General features: G+C 37.4%; 1 protein-coding gene across 2 annotated transcripts in view; it reads right to left on the reverse strand.

Moving 5' to 3' along the window:
- Positions 1 to 1,358: 1,358 nt before the first annotated feature.
- Positions 1,359 to 21,743, reverse strand: part of SRBD1 (S1 RNA binding domain 1) — a 132,854-nt gene continuing 112,469 nt past the window's right edge. For both annotated transcript variants that reach the window (XM_035891267.1, XM_009635668.2), the window contains exons 17-21: positions 21,498 to 21,604; positions 18,755 to 18,931; positions 15,895 to 16,047; positions 4,166 to 4,350; positions 1,359 to 1,726 (exon numbers count right to left, since the gene is read on the reverse strand). In XM_035891267.1, the coding sequence (XP_035747160.1) occupies positions 1,437 to 1,726; positions 4,166 to 4,350; positions 15,895 to 16,047; positions 18,755 to 18,931; positions 21,498 to 21,604 (912 nt within the window). In that variant the 3' untranslated portion in view covers positions 1,359 to 1,436. The remainder of the gene's footprint in view (positions 1,727 to 4,165; positions 4,351 to 15,894; positions 16,048 to 18,754; positions 18,932 to 21,497; positions 21,605 to 21,743) is intronic.

A 21,743-nucleotide genomic window follows, 5' to 3' on the forward strand; every position in this document is an offset into this window, starting at 1 on the left:
AGTCCCTGTGCCAACAGCTATTTGGACATTTGTAGTTAACAAACCTTGTCATCAAAGATGTTTGACACTCGCTATAGGTGTTGTCTGTGCTCATCCGTTCAAGACAGGAGTTTCCGCCAATTTACAGGCGAGTTTGATGACTTCAAAGGAAGAAACATCCAATACACCAAAAATTCCCTGGAAAGGCCACATATATCTGCTGTTGCTGGAGGCTCTTCTGCCGCTATACCATTGTCTGTCCTTTACAAACTTGGCCAAAATGGTAAAACCTTTGAAACACCAGCAAAAAGTCTCTAGGTGTAAGAAACAAGCCTCATGTGCTAAGCACTCCTAGCAGGAAACAATGAGCATTCTTATTAAAACAGAAGTCTAGAAAAACTTTTTAAGTATCTACAGACAGAAAAAGTTTTTTATGGAGAATCATGCTTTCATGAGCGTAGTGTGTGAAGACAAGTGTTGAAAAATTGTTCACTCAAAACAGGCAGAAAAAATACATTACCTCAAAGGTGGAAAAAAAATTAATGTCAAGTTAAAGGAGTCCAAGACAGACTAGAACTGTTTATTAAATCAGGAAGAACATCAGGTCATGGGCTCTAGTCCGGTATTAAAACCATTCAGAAGGTCAGACAAGTGCATCCTCACAAGTTGCATCCTCACGCTGAAGGAGCACATCTTGGGAAGAAAGAGAACTAGGACTGTTAAATCACTTTTAGAAGCAGTACACTGAGAAAAGATGGCCAGAAAGTTTTTATTTTGCACAAGTATAGTACAACATAAATGTCTTCTGACACCTTTGAGCAAAGTTCCTTAAACCCCAAGCTACATTCAAGTGTGTTAATCAATGGTAACTGAACAAGCAATACTAAGACAGGTAAACAGACCTACTAATAATGTTGCTCAAATAAATTAAAGCCGAGTATTTCTGAACCATCAATAGTATTAGCAGATGCTCTTTTTTCAGTCTACTTTTGAAGCAATGTCATCACTAACTGAAAAAGATAACTTTTTTTCTATAACTAGGTACCTTCTTTTAGACTCTCAACCAGGAAACAGGCAGCCTGCAAGGCTGCTTTTTGAAGGGGAGCAGTAGATGTGTCTGCTTGTGCAATACTGACTAAAGATTGAGACAGCAAATCTTGCACAGACAGAGCAGATAAGAGATCTGTCTGACAGTCCACCGGAATTTCATTTGTACTGCAGACAAAATAAGAAGGTTGCTTGGAGGTAATCCAATGACCTGTTCCAACAATTTTTAACAGAAAGGATTCAAGAAATGTGGAAAACCTGTTAGATTTAAAAAAAAAAAAAGAAAAAAAGCAAGGCTCCACATTTCAAAATTTCTTCATTTTCAACGCTCTCATTAAATGCCTGAATCTCCAGAACCTTGCTGACATTTCTTAACCTTTAAAATGAAGGCTCAATCATAAAAAACCCTCTCATAAAACGCGAATAAGATCCAACGTTATCCTCAGTCGAGGAATATCAACATTAAGCACTTTAACTTCCACTCTTTCTCCAGGACCTAACCCCAGGCTTCTTCTCTTCTTCACTTTAGAAAGTTTTGCTTCTGTTATGTTTCGCACTGGAATCAAACCTGCTTTTCCCACACCAATATCAACAAAAACTCCAAATGGCGTCGCATTTTCAACTTTTCCAGTCAGAACAGCACCAACACTTAAGTCTTCAAAGCAGACTATGCTTCTCTTGAAGTCAGGTTTATCAAAATCTGTTATAAGAAACAAGAAACAAAAATAAGACACTAGAGACAAAGCCTGCATTATTTTCTAAGGGTTGTTTCCAGCTGCTTGTTTTTAATTAAGAAGTCATCCCAAGGTAGGTCTAAGGTCCCAAATACTGCTTCATTCTGTTTTTTAAATAAAGACTCATCTGTGATAAACAACTGATTTCTTGTATTTTATGAATCACTGGTTAATGGAGCAATAAGTATAGTGAACTCTGTGGTATGAAACTATTACAAGGGGATCAGAAGTGTGTAGTGTATTAGCTAAGGACTGAAAGATTCTTTAAATTTTCTTGGAGCTAGGGAGAAAAAGACTTGAGATGACTCTTACTTGAGCTACATGAATTATACATGAAATTCTATTCCTATACAAATTTGTACACAGGAAGGTGAATACTCAGTCCCATCACATACTAAGGAGAAAAGTCAACACCGCACTGTTCTTAGGCTTGCTGTTCATCTGTACCATGACATCACACAATCAACTGCCTCCCATGACATCACACGATCAACTGCTTCTTCGCACCGACAACTTAAAAATCACACATACATCATTATAATGAGGTAATATCCCAATATATTAAAATCCACATTCTACATTTAAGGGCACAGATGGATCTTTTAAGCTCTGTTGTTACTTGCTTACCACTTTCTGCTCTGCAGAAAACCCTTCTGAGCCACCCCAACAATTTTCCTTTCAACCTTTTTACTACTGCTGTTTTACCTTTTCCAAGATATAATAGCACTGAGATTTTCCACATAGAACATCACCAAACCAGGATTGCAACATTTTCCTATATTTACCTTTGAGAAATAAAATACAGCCTGAACAAATTTATAGCTAAAATGCTCTGGAAATCAGCCTGTAACTTCACCAGACTGTGGATCAGACCCCAGTCGAGGACACAAGCTGGCAAATGCAGCAATAGGCTTTGAATGACATCAAATTTTCTACTGTAGGAATGTACCTAATTTCTCAAGTCCAAAATGGTTAATCCTATTGTAACATTATACTGTACAGTGGCACTTCAATGAAAAAAGCAACTAAACAGCCATTCAGGGCAATGAGCACAAGAAGATTCAGAGGAACGACGGGAGTCTCTTTAAATGTTTACAAACCTGTTTGTTTTTTTTTTCCCCCATCCTGGCAGATTCATTATAATTACCCGATGAGCTGTTTAAAATAACATGATAAAAATATTCTTTTCTTTCCCTTTCTCCAAATAATTCTTCCCATTTTCCTTTGTACTAAAATAATTCAGGAAAAATAAACAACAGAGAATTTCAATTAAATTTAAGAGGATAGATGGGAAAGCTAGTCTTTGCTGGTAAATCCCTAATGTCGCATCTCTACTGTTGGGAACAACAATGGAATTGAAACTTCAACCAAGACTATCTTTTGAATCAGGGCAGAGCACAAACCATTCAGTCTGCCTGAGCCCTATTAGATGTGATGCATTTCCTCTCCGATGGTCTCTAGCAGGGTTGCAAAGACAATGAATTACAGCTATACAAGTCTACCTGCTCCAGTCACAGAGTCTGTCTATAGTAATACTGAATGTACCGGATCAGCAGAATATGGATATTTCCACTGAAGATTCTCTTTTGCTTTTATATCTTCATATGTCTATCCTACTGTAATTTAGATGTGAGACCACCAGAACAAATGGAGACCTAGAAAATACACATTTTCAAGATCACTAGTGGGAAATATTTTTACAATCTGCAAGGAAACTACTAATGAACCCAAAAAAATGGGAGAGAAATGTTTGGGTTTTTTTTTTAAGCATGTTTATTATTTGTTATTACAAGCCTGCATCTTTGCTGCCTACTTTTATCTCTTGCTGTCGTAAGAGAATCCAGCTGTAAGTTTCATTAAGCAACAGCATCTCCAGATGTTTTACTTCATTGCTTACCTCACCTTTCTTCTACCTCCATCTCCAACTGTTCAGCACTACTGCAAAGTTTTAACCAAGGCAGGTCATGAGCCATGTGCTCCAGTTACACTTGTCTCCAGGAACTAGTGCAATTAAAGAGCAGAACTACGCACTACTACACTGCTGCTCCACGGAACTTATTACTGCTGCTCCAGCTTGATCTCAGCATCCCCCTCTGTGACGGAGAGCCAACACTGATTTAATCAGTACAGAGTCAACATATTGAAACTATTTCATTTGTTAACAGCCATACGACTCCCCTTCCTACAGCTGAAAATGCCATGATTTAAGACAGGATTCACACTCCTTACCTACTGAGCTGGAAAGAAACATCTGACTGCGATACAGGCTTTACCTAGTCTTGAGAAAAGAAATGGAGTTATACATCCATGAAAATCCACTACTGACTTCAGAAGAAAAAGTGCTGTTTAAAACCGGTATGCAGAACAAGCAAACTGAGATCACAGCCTCCAAAACAAAGGTTTACCTGTTCGGATGTCAAAGCCTTCAGGCTGAGTCAGACCATCGATGATCAGCTGCAGTGTGTGCACCGTTGTATTTAGCCTTTTGGCTGTGCCTTCCAGTCCTTCCTTCTGAATTACTGCATTTACTTTTTGCTGCATATCCGATTTTCCTATGTCATTTGCATTTCCTCCAATGAAAGATAAAAACCTGGGAAGTTCAAACAAAGATGCAGAGGGAGATTTGTAACATCCTTCAGTGAGAACTGAACCTTTGCTATGCTTAGGGGTTTTAATTACTTTTGCATTGATGCATGAACAAAACTTCTAATAAATAAGATGAACAGTGAACAAACAGTTTCCCAAGTTCGTATCCTCTCAACTCATCACTGATCTGAGACGAACATGGAAATTTTGAGACTGTATATATGTATCTCCTGGAATAGGCTATAAAACTAGATGCAAAATTTCAACATATAAATCACTTCTCAGACTGAAGATTTATGTCATGCTAAAATTGATTCTGACTATAACAGAAAGATTTATCTTAATATGAAAGCTCCCTAGAAATATGTGAGTTCTATAATACTGTCATTTTCATTGTCACTGTCATTCAAATTATAATAGCAATTTAGTAAAACAACAATTAACATTTAAAATATTAAATTAATACAAATAATTTTTAACCAAAATTAAGAATAAGAAAAACTTTACATAAAATACTTCATGTATTATTAACAACAACAAATAATACAATAAAATAATAACATAATAGAATAATAATAATAAAAAGTAAAAAAATAAAAAACTCCATGGTTAAGAACAATTAGTTTTTCAGAAACTAAGGAATGATCAAGTCAAAAGAAGTCACACAAGACAAACACCCTCTTCCATCCCCATTTTAACTTACATATATATAATGCAGACAGACAAATTTGGACCGACATCTAAAAAGGTTGAAAAGAATGTCTTGAGCTGGGATTTTTTTTTAATAAATTAAAAAACCCCACACCACACTTAGTGAGATTTTTAGTTCAGCAATGCTGGCACATATGCTGAGAAGCACATAGAACAGATGACAAAAATTCACATGCAGTAGCGATGCCTTAGGCAATATTTACCTATCACTGAATAAATGTCCTTATTTTACTGAAGGACTTAAAAATGCAAAAAAAGTCTTTAATGGATATAAACCAATGAAAATGAGGATGCAGCTCATGGAAGCTGAGCCACATTGTACTAAATACAGCAATTTGTCCTTTTCTCAGTAGACACTTCACTTGGGTCCTGCTGCCCTGCTCTGCATCTCACCACGAATAAGCCTCTTACACTCTGCTTTCGCACTGCTGCTTTGTCCTTACTGTTGGAGGGGGGCACATGGCTTTTTGCATGTTCTCCACCACAACAGACAGTAGAATTATTGTGCTTGCCTTCCAGCGTCTGTGTAAACGTTCCTTCCAAATTCCTAAAAAAGATCCCTCCTTCCTGCCCTTATCCTACTTCACAACAGGTGTAAACTATGAGCTGCAAAAGAAGTGCTGACCAACAGGCTCCTGCCCTGCACTTGGGAGTGGTGGAAGACATTCCAGCTCCTTAAGAAAGCAAACCCCCCTGATACTCATCCTCCTTTCCCCCCCTCAAATATACGTGCTGTGCTTATATCAAAACCTGCGGCTAGTATTCCTTTTGGCAGGAGTCACAGTGGGGATTTCTTTGTTTTGTTGTTTTTCTTTTTTTTTTTTTTTTTTTTTTTTTAACCCAAGGAACCCAACTGACATTATTTCAGGTGGTGAGTGATAAAAAGTTCCACAAACTGAAATACAAAATTAAATTTCTTCTTGAGAAAATACAAATTGAAGGAACATAATTAAAGCAATACCCAACTTCCAACTTCCTGTAAAGCACAAAATTCAGCTTTGGGCACAAGGGCAAATCTTCACTTCAGAACATCCACTAATTTTGCCAAAAGGAGGACAGCTTCCACTTTTTTACCAGATTGAAGTGCAAGCATGGCAATTTAAGCATACTGTTAGCTCAAATGTGTATTTGCACTTAATAGTGATAGATCTAGTTTTTACATTAATTTCCTTAATGCATGCAGATCTTTCATGTGGCAATGTATGAAGAAAAAAATAATTAATAAGGATTCAGCATATGATGCTGTTCTCAGGACTTACTAAACATTGTTTTGATTGACTGCATTTCTACTTTTGACAACACTTTTTAAAGTAGTTTGAAGTGCTTTGGCAACAAAGTAAACATAAAAATAGATGCAAAATTGTTTATAATATTAAATACAAATTTTTATATTCCATAAACTAACAAGAAAACCTTCCTAGCACTCAAATATTTTTCTAATAAGAGCCTATATAAGAAAAATATCAGACCACCTACGAAACCATGTTCTGTTGGTCTCAAAAGAGCCCTGAAAGTGGTTGCAATGATAATACTGAAAGGGTGCGTGGGTCCAGGCGAAGTGCTCTTCGCAGAGCTCCTCGGGGCTGCTGGCTGCCAACGTTGATGGATGGACAATGCCCCACCAGCGCACTCGTGACAGGCGGCAGCTGCCCCGGCTTTGACTGACGTGCCAGATGTAACGCAACAAACCCCACCAGCCTCATGACTCAACCTTCTAAATAATGTATGCTTTACCGCGCACCCCTATAAACAAGTTTGCTGACATTCACGTACTTGGCGTTATTTGACTTCAAATGGAAATTCAGCTCGAGTACCTTCAAGTAACATTTTTTCACCATTAAGATTTTGCAGAAGCACCTTCACTTTGTAAATCGATAACAGGGTGGGTTTTGCTGCTAGTAAGTGCAACCACATGGAACAGCCACCAATGTATTAAAAAAACCCCAAACCACCCAGTTATGTCCAAAACTGCTGAACGTGTAGCTAATGCAATCAGAATGCACGGCGCTAGGTGCAGGCTGCTGGAAAGAAAACCAGCCTGAAACAGGACACAACCCAGGTGCCCGGGCCCTCAATAACTATTCATGAAAGTTATTTTGCCCCCCACTCCTTCCTCTGCCTCTCCCACCCTCCAGAAATCCCAATGGAAGTATTTATCTGATATTAAAAAGGATTCCTCATCTAGGCAAGGGTGGTAGGTTTGGGCCCTGAGTTGTTCAAAGAACTTATTAGCATGGTTGCTGCTCAGAATAAAATTTTGGCTCTGCCTGAAGACAATGTTTAAACATGTGCCCAAGCCTAAGTACATGAGAAGTCCCACTTGACCACAGCAGAATTATTAATGTTCTAAAAACCAGGCATTCGGTTAAGAATACTTCAGAATTATGAGGTATATTACAGGCAGAACAGAGCACTGTAACAAGACCCAGCATGCACATACACACCAAAGAAATCCTCACCTTTTTAGGTTAGGTTAGGTTTTGGTAAAACCTACACATTAAAATATTTCCAAATAAAAGCCATTTCTTAGTGATTACAGATGTAGTTTTTAAAAAATACTGTTGAATCTGGTTATATATTTAATGTATCATTTTCACTCAAATGAACATAGCCTGAGAGCACTTAGAATGAAAAAAATCAATATAAAGCACAAATCTCTGACTGAACAGTGGCATATTATATTGATCATTTCTATTTTTAAATGTCATTGCTAAGAACGAAGTTAAATGTTTCCTTCTTAAAAAAGCAGCCAACAACTTCCTTCAAGAGTTACTTCAAGGTCAGAAAAAAAGGATATAGTTGGTAATAAGACTAGGATATGGTTACAGGGGAGGAAAAAAAGAGGTTTCCCCTAATTTACATATTTTGATCTTCGTAATGTTAAACTATCTCACTACAATCTTTGAAATACCTCAGCTACCCAATTCGTAAATGACAGTTCCAGCTGTACAACACAAGAACATGAATGATCTGTACAAAAATGAAAGCCCTTCGAGTATTTTCCTGGCTACATATGTGAACTAAATAACATGTTGCAGTAGTTCAAGTCCTATGTTTATCTACTAGAAAGATAAAACCTCAAGAACAGAAATGGAAATGGGAAAGACGAGATGTTTTTCCTGAAATGAGGTCATTCTTTTAAGATATAGTATCCTTATTTCCTCAAACGTTGAGTGTCTGAGTGAACGGCGAACTTTCTGTTCAAGGCACATCAACTCAGATAAAAGCTGCCAGAGTCTTAGGAGTGTCAGAACAGAGCAAAATTTAGCTGGTTTAGAGACTTTGAGTTTTATGGCTTTGAGATTTAGAGGATACTCAGAAACCTCTGCATACCACCTTAGTTTTAAAATCAATCTTTACAGTCTTACAGGACCTGCAGAGAATGGTCATGGCTAAATCACTGATGTTTTTATTTAATACATAATTTCATCCATCTTACCCAGATAAAGAAGGAGAAGTAGCATAAATGTAACAAATAAGCACATCATGTTCACTTAACACACACATCTGCACAAAATTATAGCACAGCCCTTGCAATGCTTAAAAGATAATGCAAATTTCACTGGAATGCAAAAAAAGTCAGAAAAGAGTAAAACCATTACCAAGGGAAGCCTTCAGTAAATTTTTACGAAGTTACTTTAAACCCCCCAAAAAGCTTCTTATAATGTGCAGGAGTTCTAAAGCTTTGCAAGGGTTTTAGTCACAGTCATTTCTGTTTTATGTAATCATTTCCAGCAACACGACTTAAGAGCTGGGAGTACTGGATTCATTACATTAAAGCAACATGATACGCCATTACATCTTGTCACAGCGCACACATGAATTAATGGTAATGCAACATAATCACTCTGAAAACAAAACAACTTTGCATTAGCATGCGCTTTGTTAGGTACGTGACAGTAGCAAACTTAAATTATGCAGACATTTATGTTCTAGTAACATTTTGAAATGCAAAAGCCTTATTTGTATAATGCAGATGTTGACTGTTCTTGTTCTCACTAGTGACACAGATCCTCAATTTTCGACTACTGATGCAGATTATATATCAAACAATATTCGTGCATTACTTTCTGTAATTAGTTGCTGGACACAAAGTTGAAGTTCCAAATATATTTAAAACTGCTTATGTGGTTTAGCCAGAAAAGGATATTTAACCAATATGTTTTCCCTCAAATGCATAAATTATTGTTATAGATTATATGACTGCATGCAGAAGATGAAAAAGCACTCTGTTTATGACATTTTGAACATATAAATCTAAGAAACAATGAGTTTTTAAACAAGAAAAGCAATACAGACACAGTTATGCTGCAGTATAGTCACTTTGCTACATTAAGCATGTTGTTAGCCATTTTCATGACTACCGATATATCACATAACTGAAGCGTAACCCAAGATACAAAATAGTGAAACGTGGTTAGTTATCCACAAAGAATTAGTCCTACAGTTAAAGGTGATCATTCCATTAAAAAGCTAATTTTTTTCTTCATTTTTTTTTTAATGCAATCAGTAGGAAGTTATGTAAGTTTCAAAAATTTCAACAAATGAAAAAATACCACTTGATTTATGGGTCTAGTATTTATACTGTAATTGGATGATAATTCTATGTTATTTCCAAGTTCTTCTACTCATTCTTGTTAACTGTAAGTTTTACACCACATAAAATGTCTTTATCAGATAGCAATTAGCAGCGAAAGCCTTTTCTGCTCTTCTATTTACCGACAAGGTAACTTTCAAAAATATGTCCTCTAAAAATCCAGCTACTAAGTTAAGTCAGACCTGTGAATGAACTGGCCTTCTCAAGTGATGAACATGAATTATTACTTATTCGGTTTTATGGCCCTAATTCGGCAGGTGTTCTCCTTAATTAGGGTTAGCCATTTCCTATTGGAAATAATCATGAAGAATCATTCATTTACCGAGCTTAACCTTTTTTAGACTTTTAAAAAAGAAACTTAAGACTTTACTAAAAAGTATTATTTTACACATTAAATAGCTTGAATACACACACACACGTGTGTGTGTACATGCAAATACAGTCTTACTGAAGTGGGAAAAAGATGCTTCTGATGACTTTGTAGTGAATTTAAAGAAAGGCATCCTACCACAGTAAAAACTATTATCCTCTGTAAAATATTCACCTGTAGACTGCATTATTAAATAGAGCACAACAATTTGTTTTCATTGCTCAAACACCATACCAAGTAACTATTCCCTCCCTGATTTCTGTTCCCCTTAAGCATGGCCTTAGTTGCTCAGTGACAACTCAGGGACCTGGACAGAAACGAGCCAGCCCGGCAGAGAGCTGGGAATGCCATCAAAGGACAAGTGTGCCGTTGCATAAAGGGCAGAAGAGGAAGACCTCTTTCTTTTGGTGGTCTCTCCCTTCTGCATTTTCTTACATGTCAGTACTTGCCTTTTCAGCATAGCAACTGAGATACTACAGATCAGCTGCTACATCCACCCATGTAAAGAGCAGCAGAAACACCAGAGATACTTGAAAAATGATCAATCCATTTACAATGGAAGATAAAATGTTATCAACATAAACGTGTTGCTGAAATGAGCATCGAATGTTTTACTTTGGTGAAGAATAAGCACGTAATGAGTGCTTCACTGAATCCTCTTGGGATTTTGAAGTCCTTCTGGGGATATCAAGCAGCATTATCAATACACAGTGAAGGGTGAGACACGAATCTTCACTGTAAGCCACTCTGCTCAGTACGTCAAAAACTTCTCTTAAGGCATAACCAACCTCAGTGAGCAGTACTATCCTCTACCAGGCAAGGTCCTAAACCTGGGGAATTAGCCAAGGAAGATCCCCACCCATGTTATGCTGAATCACAACTTTAGATCTTTTATAAATATTGGTAAATATTTCTAAGGCAGACTGAAATACAACCTGTCTGCCAGATGCTGCAATCTGTGAGCAGCAAATACACATTCTGAGTGCCAACCTTTAGCAAAGAGCATTTTTATGAGATTTAAATAAAAATCAGTACATGTTAAGATTCAGTCATACAAAACCAACTGTACCCAGCAGACTGACACAACAAAGAAAAAACATTGCGTTTTCTTTCCAGCATTTTGGTTTATAAGCATAACCTGGTTGTAACTTCTTGGGACTTCCCAAACATTTCCTCAGTTTCCCCACCAGTTCTTTTACAATACGTACCAAGAAATTGGATATGCTCTACACGCTGTATTAATTGTATGTAGAGGACTCTGCCACTATAAACTGTTTTTCACATATAGACTTTTCAGAAACTTTAAACAGCTCTGCTTTGCAGGAAAATGTGCTGCCTACAAAAAAGTTTTTTTTTTTTTAATTTAACTTTTAGGAAATTCTGATTCATAATCTTTAGAGGTGTTCGTAAGCTTGATCGCGGCACATGACAAAGCCAAACTTTGACAGTGTGGAAACCACAAACAAAACCGTTTTGGTCATCTGCAGAGTGTGTTAAATCACCAGTAGGATGTTTTCCAATTATTTTACAGGAATTGTACAGATTTTAAGTTAAGATGTTTAAATGCCATAAATCAATCACACCAGCACCATTTGTGCCACTGTAGTAAAGATTACATCAGTGTTTCCATTATAAAACCCCTATTTTTCAGGGTTTTCTAATTCAGCTATAAAAATTGGCTCCAGCCTAAAGCTTGGCAACCAAAGTCACCACTTGGGAGCAATTTTTTTAACCTTTTTTTTTTTTTTTTTTCCAAATGGATTGGCTTTTCAAGCTACAAAATAGTTCAGAAAAAGAAAATTAGTGGTTTCAAATTTTGGTGAACTTCTATCCCTCAGAAACATTGTTTTAAAACCTGATAATTTTGTATGTCATAAATCTGTAATGTGGACTGCTGCTTTTGGCTAATTTGGATAGAAGCAGTGGATACAAATCACCATCTTATTTTGTTTAGAAATAAATGTAATTTCCCATGAAAACTTTTAATCCAATAAAATTTTCACAAATTACTTTCTCATGGCGAGATGTGGCAGACATTGCATGAGAAAGCCTTTATGATTCATTTATGCAGCATCTATTCCATTCATTTTAATTTCTGTGTTAACAGGTATGTAATACTGTATTTTGATGCCTTGAATCAAATCTGCTTATCTTCAAGACAACAATTCTGCCCTTTGGTAGCACACGTCCACCTGTGAGCTTGACGTGGTCCCTGACAAATTTCTGTGTAAGCACAGAAAAAGAAGACAGACATACTTTGAAAGCAGCAAAGAAAGAGAACTGCTTTAAAAGGTATTTTGTTTAAAAATATATGTATTAAACACTGATTCTAACCCACTTCTAACAATCTCAATTTTTCTTACACCCAGTAATTTAAATTATAAGAATTATTAATTAGGTTTTAATCCTAGTTTAGTTCTAACATGTTAAGAAGTCCTTTGGATGTTGGTTGTTTTCAGTAAGACAACTCAAATCACCAACATGAACACGATTTGATCTTCAAGCTCTCAGAATCTTTATCATGAACATAGGCTCAGCAAAAGGGAATTACAAGCCCAGTCCCATCCAATGCCTATGAAATTCAGCAAAACTTGTCAACAGCTCCAATAAACTTTGGACTGAATCCTCCATGAAGTCTGAATTCCTAGTAAAATTTTTTCTTAATTCATATTCAGGCAGCAAATCGGTTTGGAAAGCCATTTCCATAAGTTCCTAGAAGCTTAACAGCTCATACGTTTTTTTTTGAAAAGTAATTTTAAATATATAATCATTGCTAAATTATAGCATTAGTTGCTTGAGGGGAGGATGTCTGGTTTGTATTTAGCCCTTATGTCATCAGTGTCAATTTTTAATATTACACTTCTTGGCTTTTGTCAGTTTGCTGCAGAGCTGTATTTTCTTTTCTTCAAACAGCTATTTGCAATGAAAAAACATTAGAGAGATAACCAAATGGTGTGGGGAAGGGGGCAAATATCAAGTTAGTGCATGTTAATACAATCTATATCATAAAAGTTATCACATTCATATTTAACAAGCTTTCAAGGAAACCATCTTTTGATTGCAAGAAAAAGAAAATTACTGTTGACCATGGACTACATTCACAGAAAGCACTTTGAGACTTTTTTTTTCCCCACATCAAACTATGTGTACTGATACTCATAAATGTAAGAAGACAGGCAACAGAGAAAAAGCCCAAAGAAAACAGAAAAGGCTGATTCAGTTAGTTACACAGACAGATCCTACACTTAGTAGTTTTGGTGTTCCATTAGCAGATATTGTTATTGCATTTTTATATTTGTTTTAGCATCAGCTGATATTCTTTTGCATAAGAAAACCCTGTATGGTACAATACCTACAACTCGCACTTGGGATTTAAATACTTCACCCAAAAATTCAGTCTAGGAAGGCCAAATGTTTGGTGAGAAACAGAGAACAGACAAAGGCACTGCTGGAAACTTACTTTAAAGTAATTGCATTAGCCAAAGAGAGATTACATGATAGGTAGCACTGGTCTGCAGTCACGTCATACTTCTGCAATGGCTTTGCAGCTCTCCAAGTCCAACGAGTTTGACTCTGAGCACATTTTAAGAATCAGCAAGGTACCTTCCAAGCAGTGTTGGCTGTGCAATAGGTGGCAGCCTCCCCTCTAAATAACGCATAAGCCTCTGACTGAAACCACTCTCTTTTGGTTGAGATGTAAAACTTGTCTTTTTCTTTTTTTTTTTTTTTTTTTTTTTTTTTTAAATAGTGCTAATCCTGGGTTCCTAGCCAAATTCCAAATCATAATTATATGATTTGAGACATACTAAAACTGTTCTCCAGAATTTCAACTGTATGTGACTATCTGAGCTACCCTATGCAGTAATAATCCCACTCACCACTTCAGATATAAAAGTAATCTATGTTGTTCTAGAAACAGAGTCACAATTCTTTATTTTCTGACCAATCTGTGGGATGGTATTGTATGTAGATAAACTCCTGCAGTATTCCACCACTAACTGGCTACACTTCTCTGCTCCCTGAAGTGATCTTTCCACATCTGCCTTTAAGTGAAAATGTTAACACTGTGAACACTTTTACTATTTATTTTATTAATGTACTAGGGCTGGAAAGCTAAATGGACTATTAACCAAATCCTGACTACTTGACATTTAAATTGAATGAAATACAACAATGAAAATCAACATTAATTTTGAGTAATTTCCCCCCCCACACACACATTGTCTCACTCTGAATTATCACCAGTGGGGAGACCAAGCTTCCTCACCCTATAAGCCACCCACCAAATGTAAGATCATTAAGATCGGGACCTTGCCTTATTTTTTTCCACAGCTACGCATAGGGCAGAGAACTAGGAACAAATGCTGACGCATAAGAAAAAAAAAAAAAAGGGAAATTGTTGTGGAAAAGGAGAAACCAAATGTACCTACAGACTGCACAAAGAGCATGGACTCTAGCAGGCAATTGCACGGTGGCCCTAGAATCAGGCACAAAGAAGACTGAACTGTGGCAGAGAGAGGATGGGAACAAAAGTGCACTGCATGCCCAGCAGAAGGAAAGCACGCAGACCTACGCGCAGGAAGTTGTATATGCAATTATCTCCACCGGGGAGAGAACAGAGCACACACTGTAGGGAAGGTGTACTGAAAAGGCAAGGTCCTGTAAGGCTTTTTTAGATAAGAAACTCAAGCTTCATGAATTCAGAAATTCAGCATATCTCTCTGAGGCTTAAAGATGGTTTTGTTTATAGAACAGGAAGCACAACTCTCTTTCTCCAGGAATAATATTCTCAACAGAGATGAGAAGAATCCTAAAGTGTCTAGCTGCTGCTGAAATTACCTCCAGCATGTTTTAAGAAAAGAACCTGTTCATCGCAAATCACTTAAAAAAATAAATATGTGCTGGTTTATGGTAGGAGATAATGTTTTCTCAAGAGGACAAACAGAGTCCAATTTCAACCAGGGCTGATGATAGAAAAGATCACAGCTTATACGAGCGTTTACCAGCTGCAGTATCCCCTAACCAGAGGCACACATGGATTCCTAATTATTTTTTTCTGACCTACACAAAAACCATTCTCCTGTCTTAGCCAAAGGTCGCTTAGTAAAACCACCATGGTGTTCATGTATTTGGGAACTTAATATATACAGCTTATTAGATCTCTCAATATCGGAACTGAATTTTAAAGGCTCATAATAATGACACATGCTCACATATGTCTGTTCACTTGTGTGCACACTCAAACACACAAACAAACCCATGTTGGTGGTATTAAACTACCACAGACTAAAAATTTGCATGGCATTACAATTAGATTATTTTTAAGAACACATAAAATTATGTTTTAGTTATGACCTTTTACATAATATATAGGGGCAAGGTACAAGAAAACAACCCGTTTTTAGATATTTTTAGAACAAATTATTTGCCTCCCTGCTTTGTGAACTGGAAGTCCAAACTGAAAGAGATGTGCAGCATGAAGGGAGTTGGTGAACAGAAGGAGATTGAGAAAAGTGGCCTTGATGAGGTGCAAAGTGGTGATACGGAGAAGACAGGGTCATAGGAGGAAAGCCTGGTGAAGTTTGGAAAATTCACTGATCTTCTCACAGAAAAACAATGTGAAAACTGAAAAAAACAAAGAATAAAACTAAAAATTTGCAGGCACGTAAGAGGCAAAACACACCAAGTGAGACCCTTCACTTGTAAAGAACTTCTGAAGCACATCTTTCTCTTGAAGAAAGGGGAGAAAACATCAAATTAATATAGGTATTCCTGTCTCAAAAGGCTGAGCAGGCTGTTGTCAGAAAAATCAGTACTTTAATTTTAAAAATTGACAGTGTGAATGGTTCAGAATCTTTCCCACTGCTTACCTCATTGCAATGTTGTAAGACTCTGGATGAATACAAGTTTGGTCCAAAGGATTGGGCCGTTGCAAGGCACATGGTGTTGGTTTGCTCTTCTTTTTACCCTGTGCACCTGCTTTAGTCAGAAGTGTGTGACTTCCAAGTTCAGTTTTCTTACTGCTGTCAGAAATCAAAAATGGATATGTCATTCTAAATGAACAAGATCCCAGCCCAGTGCCCACAAGTGAAAACACAATCACACTTTTATAAAATGTTCATTCTTTAAAAAAAAGTACAATCCCCCTAAAAGGTCATTGTGGGTGAATCTTAACAATACAATTATAGTATAAACGTATAACACATCAATGTATGCACAAATCAATTTTAAATTGAAACAGACATTGGGAAGGGATTCTGTGCTTCATCAAAATTTCTCCATGATGACAAGATTATAGAGAAAGCACTACACAACTTACTGTATCGTTTGCAATCTGGATAGCATCTTCCGTCTGCAAAATGGGGACAACTGCATTTACTGACTTGACAAAGATCTTGTGAGGACACTTTCATACTTAACTGTCGATTAACAGTCTGCATCATTTTAAATTTGAAAAATTTATAAACAAAATTTCCTATTCATACCATCTTTAGGTAAGAAATTGCGTCGCAAGCATATGTACAAACCAAGGAAAGTAAGCGAATTCTTAAACATCAGAACTCCTTAAACCACATTTATTGACTTCCTATACTTAAATTTTATGAAGAATTTTGCTCAAACATGGGCCAGGTCAAAATACGAAAAATTTCAAGTAAAAAGAATTCAGATCAAGATTTGCTTAGAACAGAAAAAAGCTAAAGGTCAAATCTACCACTATTTCAGAATTTACAAACCATTTCTGCAGAAGTATCTTAATACGGTTTTCCTCAAAGCTTAGTGAATACATTACTGGCTCCTCAGTTAGTATTTGGGTTTGGTTTTTGGGTCTGGTTTGGTTTTGTTTTTTTTTTTTTTAATTGGTTGGATAATGAAAAGGCTCCGAAGCCTTAGAGAGATCCATGGACAGATTGCCCACATTGGTAGGAGGACTTCACAGAAGACAAGAGAGAAAGAGATCTATAGTCATGTGTGTAGCATATTTACAACCAGCACACTTCTTCCCTTAAAGTTTCCTTTAAGTAAAAAAATGCTCAGGATACAGTAAAGGCAACAAATGACTTCTACTGGCAAAGGCTTCTTTCTCGCCTCTTTTTTTGTTTTTGTTTCCCAAATCAGAAGTGGCTCCTGCTTTTGCAGGACAAAAGAGAACGCACTCAAGGACCCAGAACTAGCACTCACACTTTGGGCTCTACCTATGCATCAACCGTCGACAGAAATGCAGACATAACTTTCTCTTTCCGTATAATTTTTAGAAATAACCACTATTTGTTAACTTTCAAGTACAAAGCACAAAAACTAATTCACACAGCACTCGATAGCCATCAACATGATTAGAGAGGACGAAACCAAAACATTCTCAAAGTCCGTTTCAAAAACGTTTGGTTTTGCCACCTGGGACCACAAGAAATGTTGTGGAGGTGATGGTGTTAGAGCTTTATTTTGGCCTCAAACTCCAAAGTTATAGCAGTTTTCTCAGGTTATACAGCGTTCTCAAGTTTTATGGAACCTGACTAACATCAGAAGCATGCTCCAACAAGGAAAAAAAAATACAATGTTCTTAAACATTTCACCAGTGAACTTTTGGAAAATAAAAAAAAAGGTGTCAGCCTTTTCTTCCTCTGTTGTATTGCAACATTCACTATAACAGATCTGTACAACATAAGACCTATCGATCATCTACAGCCTTGAAAGCAATTTCTTTGGTCTTCTGGTGCTTACAGTGCAAACCATTTGGCCTGCAGCATGTGCCTCCCTGCCAGATGGGCAACCAATCTGTATACCTTCCACCTGGGCAGTAAGCCAGTCCTAATGTGCCTACCTCCTGCCTGGAAGTTACGTGTGTGCTGTTTGGCCAGCAGCAACTGGGAATATAGTATTGCCTCTGAGCATTGGGTTGGCTAAAAAATACTATGTGCTTCCCAGGAAAATATTTTTTGACAAGAGTCAGCGGCAAAAGGGTGGGGATGGTGCTACCACTGTGCCCTTTCTTAGTTCTTTATGTTGGAAGGAGAAATGAGAAAGACAGGGGAAGAGACATTGCCATAGAAAGGGCACTTTCAGTTGTGAAGAGGAAGGATTTCAGATGAAGAGGAGAAGCATAATGAATGGTTGCAAGAGGGAAAGGCTTGGTACAGATATAGGGAATGAGATGGCAAGGAAAAGGATGGCCCACTGTTGACAAACTGGAGTTGGGAAAGGGCCTCTTACACATTTGAGATACAAAGCAATCACATCATGCTTGCTAGGCTAGAATAACACAGAGGTTGGTCCAGGCAGCTTACTCAATTTTCTCCAGGTAATGGAATTGAAACTCTCAAAAAATCCAGTCTAGTTTACTGCCATTATGTTCTGCAGAGTAATCTTTGCCACACTGAAATGAACTTAAAAATATCTAAATTATGCCTGAAACACAAGACTGTAAGGGTTTAATATCTCAGATCACAACACTGCCGCATGCCAGATTTCTTCTACTTATTCAGTGGCAGAATTTGTAATTAAACTTCCATACTTACAGAAACCTTGACTTACAGGCTAATAAACCATGATTATTCAGTGGAAGACCTATGCTCAACTACTGACTTAATGAAGCTTATTTGTTAAGACATTGTCTATCAGAGGAAAAAGGCCTAGGATTCCTCAAATCTCAAGCCTGAATACAAAACAGAAAGGGAATAAGTCTTCTCATAATATTTTGGACTACTTAGTCAAGATAGCCAACATCTCTATTACCTGCAGAAGGTCTTTATATATTCTTGATTGAATCTGATGAAGCCAGCGCACTGTTGGAAGGATTTGGGACCCAGACCTTTAACTTCTTTGAGCTGTTCTCGGTTTATAAATGGTCCATTCTTCTCTCGCCATTCAATTATATTTTTAGCCCTGTTAGCATTCAGTCCTGCAATGTGCCTGAAAGTTTACAGAAATACATTTATTACCACTGAACAGCCATTAATACAAGTCCTATCCATTACCAGGATACACATTACTGCAGAAAATCTGGTTTACAAAACTTAAAAAAAAAAGAAATTTGCTAATAACCTCCCAGGCTGAAGGCACAGTCTGAAAAATGATACCTTCTCATAGTTCTGTGGAAGGAATCCACTCAAGTCAACAAGACTTGGTACAGCAATAGGGTTCTGCACATACCTAACTAGTAAGCCAGGGATGTGTAATTTATGATCTGTTGGCTATTTCTGTAATGCCAACTCAATTTGTCATGTCTTATGGCCTGCCCCCAGCTGCCCTCTTCAGGAAACGACGTGGGAGGAGGGTTCAGGACAGATAAATGGCTCCTGTGAGAACAGACCCCTCTCAGCTATTCTCTTCCAATGGTACCGCAACACCTTGCCCCAACATGAAGGGCTGACGTCTGCTATCCAGCCTGGGAGCAGCTTGCCTTCCTCACACAATTTAACAGATCCACACAGCTTGTTCCTTTTCTCTCAGCTGCTCTTGAGATAAAAGAGCAGCTGGGAACAGGCTGCATGAGTTGTTCTGAGGGCAGCTTGGATCTGGCAAAGAACTTACCTGTGAATTGCAACTGCAGTTAGCCAAGTTCCTTCAGGAAGCAGTGGGTTTGCCACACATTTTCTTTACATACATGTGAGTACGACTTTCTGTGTATGGAGTACGTTAATCATAGAAAGAGGGAAAAGAGCTGTGGTGGGCAGTTACTCCTGGCACTAGAGAAGGAAATGTCACCCATCTGGCTCTATATATCAGATGCCATTGCTTTAAGTCAGTGGCAGCAGAGACCTGTTTGTGGAATGGCACGGGCTGATTCTAGAAAAACACCACCAGCAAACCTGGCAAGAATAGTCAAAAATCTTTCCATTATTCTCATCCTCAAGAAAAAGTTAAAAAAATAATCCAAAGTTGGTGAAACCTCAGAATTAAATTGGAGAGACACACCTTTAACCACAGACAAAATATTAATCATTTAGGAATGGAATTTTCTCAAAAAATTTCTTAGAAACATTATGAAATCCAGCTTATTTACACTGACAAAGGAAAATGACACAGAGTTGACAGAATTTTTCACTGATGATCTCAAGTCTTTCAAGTACGACACTGAGCAGTAATGCAATTACTGTAGCACTGTCACCCCTTCCATGTGTAGTAGGTGTCAACAAGTATATCTGATGCATCAGAAAGCGTGAGCAGAAAGCCCTGTGAGCCTTCCAGCTAGGGTGACAATTTCATACACTGTATATCTGAGGGAACCTTAGGTCCCATCTACACAGAACAGCAGAATTGAACTGCTGAGGACCAAGTTAGGTCCAGAACTTGACGTGGCATGTGCATACAAGCATCATAAACCAGGTTAATTAGAACAAACTAAGTATTTAGCCAACATGGTTACCACCTGTAACCATGACTGGACAGTGTCACTCCACGTTCACAGGTCTGTGGAGACACAGCAGCACTGCAGCCTGGCACCCTCTACTGAAGTACACAATACAGTTGCACCCTGCAGAAGGCTGACAGCGCTCACCCACAGCACTTGCTCAGGTAGGGTTTTATTCATGAGTGAAAGCTGGTCAGCCTCATTTACCAGTAGGTGCTGCTTTCTTTCTTACTAATAGCTGATCTAAGTCTGAAAGAAAGTAAGACAGAAGGTAAATCGGGAGTCAGGCTAAGAATTAGATACACACACAGAAAAAGAATATGGAAGACAAAGTGGAAAACCAAAAAGAATAGACAGAGAGCCTCTTCAAAGTATGGAAAGATGCTTTCAAGAATGAAAATAAGGGGTTAAAAAAAATTAGAGACTGCTAGCAAGAACACATTTTTCCTAACTTTGATACCTATTATAATTGTCACTACTTAGATTGTGGACGTTCTTTTTCTTCCTCTTTTACTAGAGAATGACAGCAACACTTTGCTCTTCTGAGAGGCTGCTCAACTAAATGATTCTCAATTCTACACACTCAAAAAAAGAGAACGAGCTTTTAATTTCTAACCAAGAGAAAAAGTCCATAACATTTTCCAAGTAAGTATGGCATAACTACTTTAAAAAAGAATATCAGTGAAAAGGGATACATTTTTCAGCAGTTTCCCCTTAAATCTTTCCTTTTCTCCTTTCCTCACCCATTTTTACAACCTGTTCCACTTAGCAGTACCTATAAAAATACCTTCTAAGAGACAGAAAGTACCTTTGAAAATCCCTTTCTCAGTGTAAAAATACAAATCAATTATACCAAGTTTTTCTAAAATTGCAGTGTTGGTTAAAAGTTTTTATATAGCTGTTTATCTCTGAAGAATAGTTTTACCCTGGAGAATCACACATACCCTTAAAAACTGACTTCTAATGATCCAGTGAAATACTGTCTTAATGTGTCATTTTCATGTAATTGGCAGTTTAACACAAGAGCCATTTGCTCCAGCTGAGCTTGAGTCAGATGGCAGACTAAACAGAGACTCTGTGATCCAGAGCCATGTAATTACTGGAATAGGAAAATGTTTGACTCACCTTAATAGTATTTCTGAGCAGATGTTAATATCAACTCCTACAAAGCTGACACACTCTTCAACCACACTGTCCAGAGTTGCTTTGAGCAAAGTCTGTGATACATCATGCTGAGAAACAAAAATGGAGATATCGGGTTACTGAAATATCGAAGCATACATAAGTAAGAACTGCAAACAATGCTAACATTAATAAAATAGTTGCTGGAACCTATCAATATCTCATGTGAGAGTACCAGTTAAAAACACA

This window comes from Egretta garzetta, unplaced genomic scaffold (genome assembly GCF_000687185.1).
Source record: "Egretta garzetta isolate BGI_Z169 unplaced genomic scaffold, ASM68718v1 scaffold123, whole genome shotgun sequence".
Taxonomy (NCBI): Eukaryota; Metazoa; Chordata; class Aves; order Pelecaniformes; family Ardeidae; genus Egretta; species Egretta garzetta.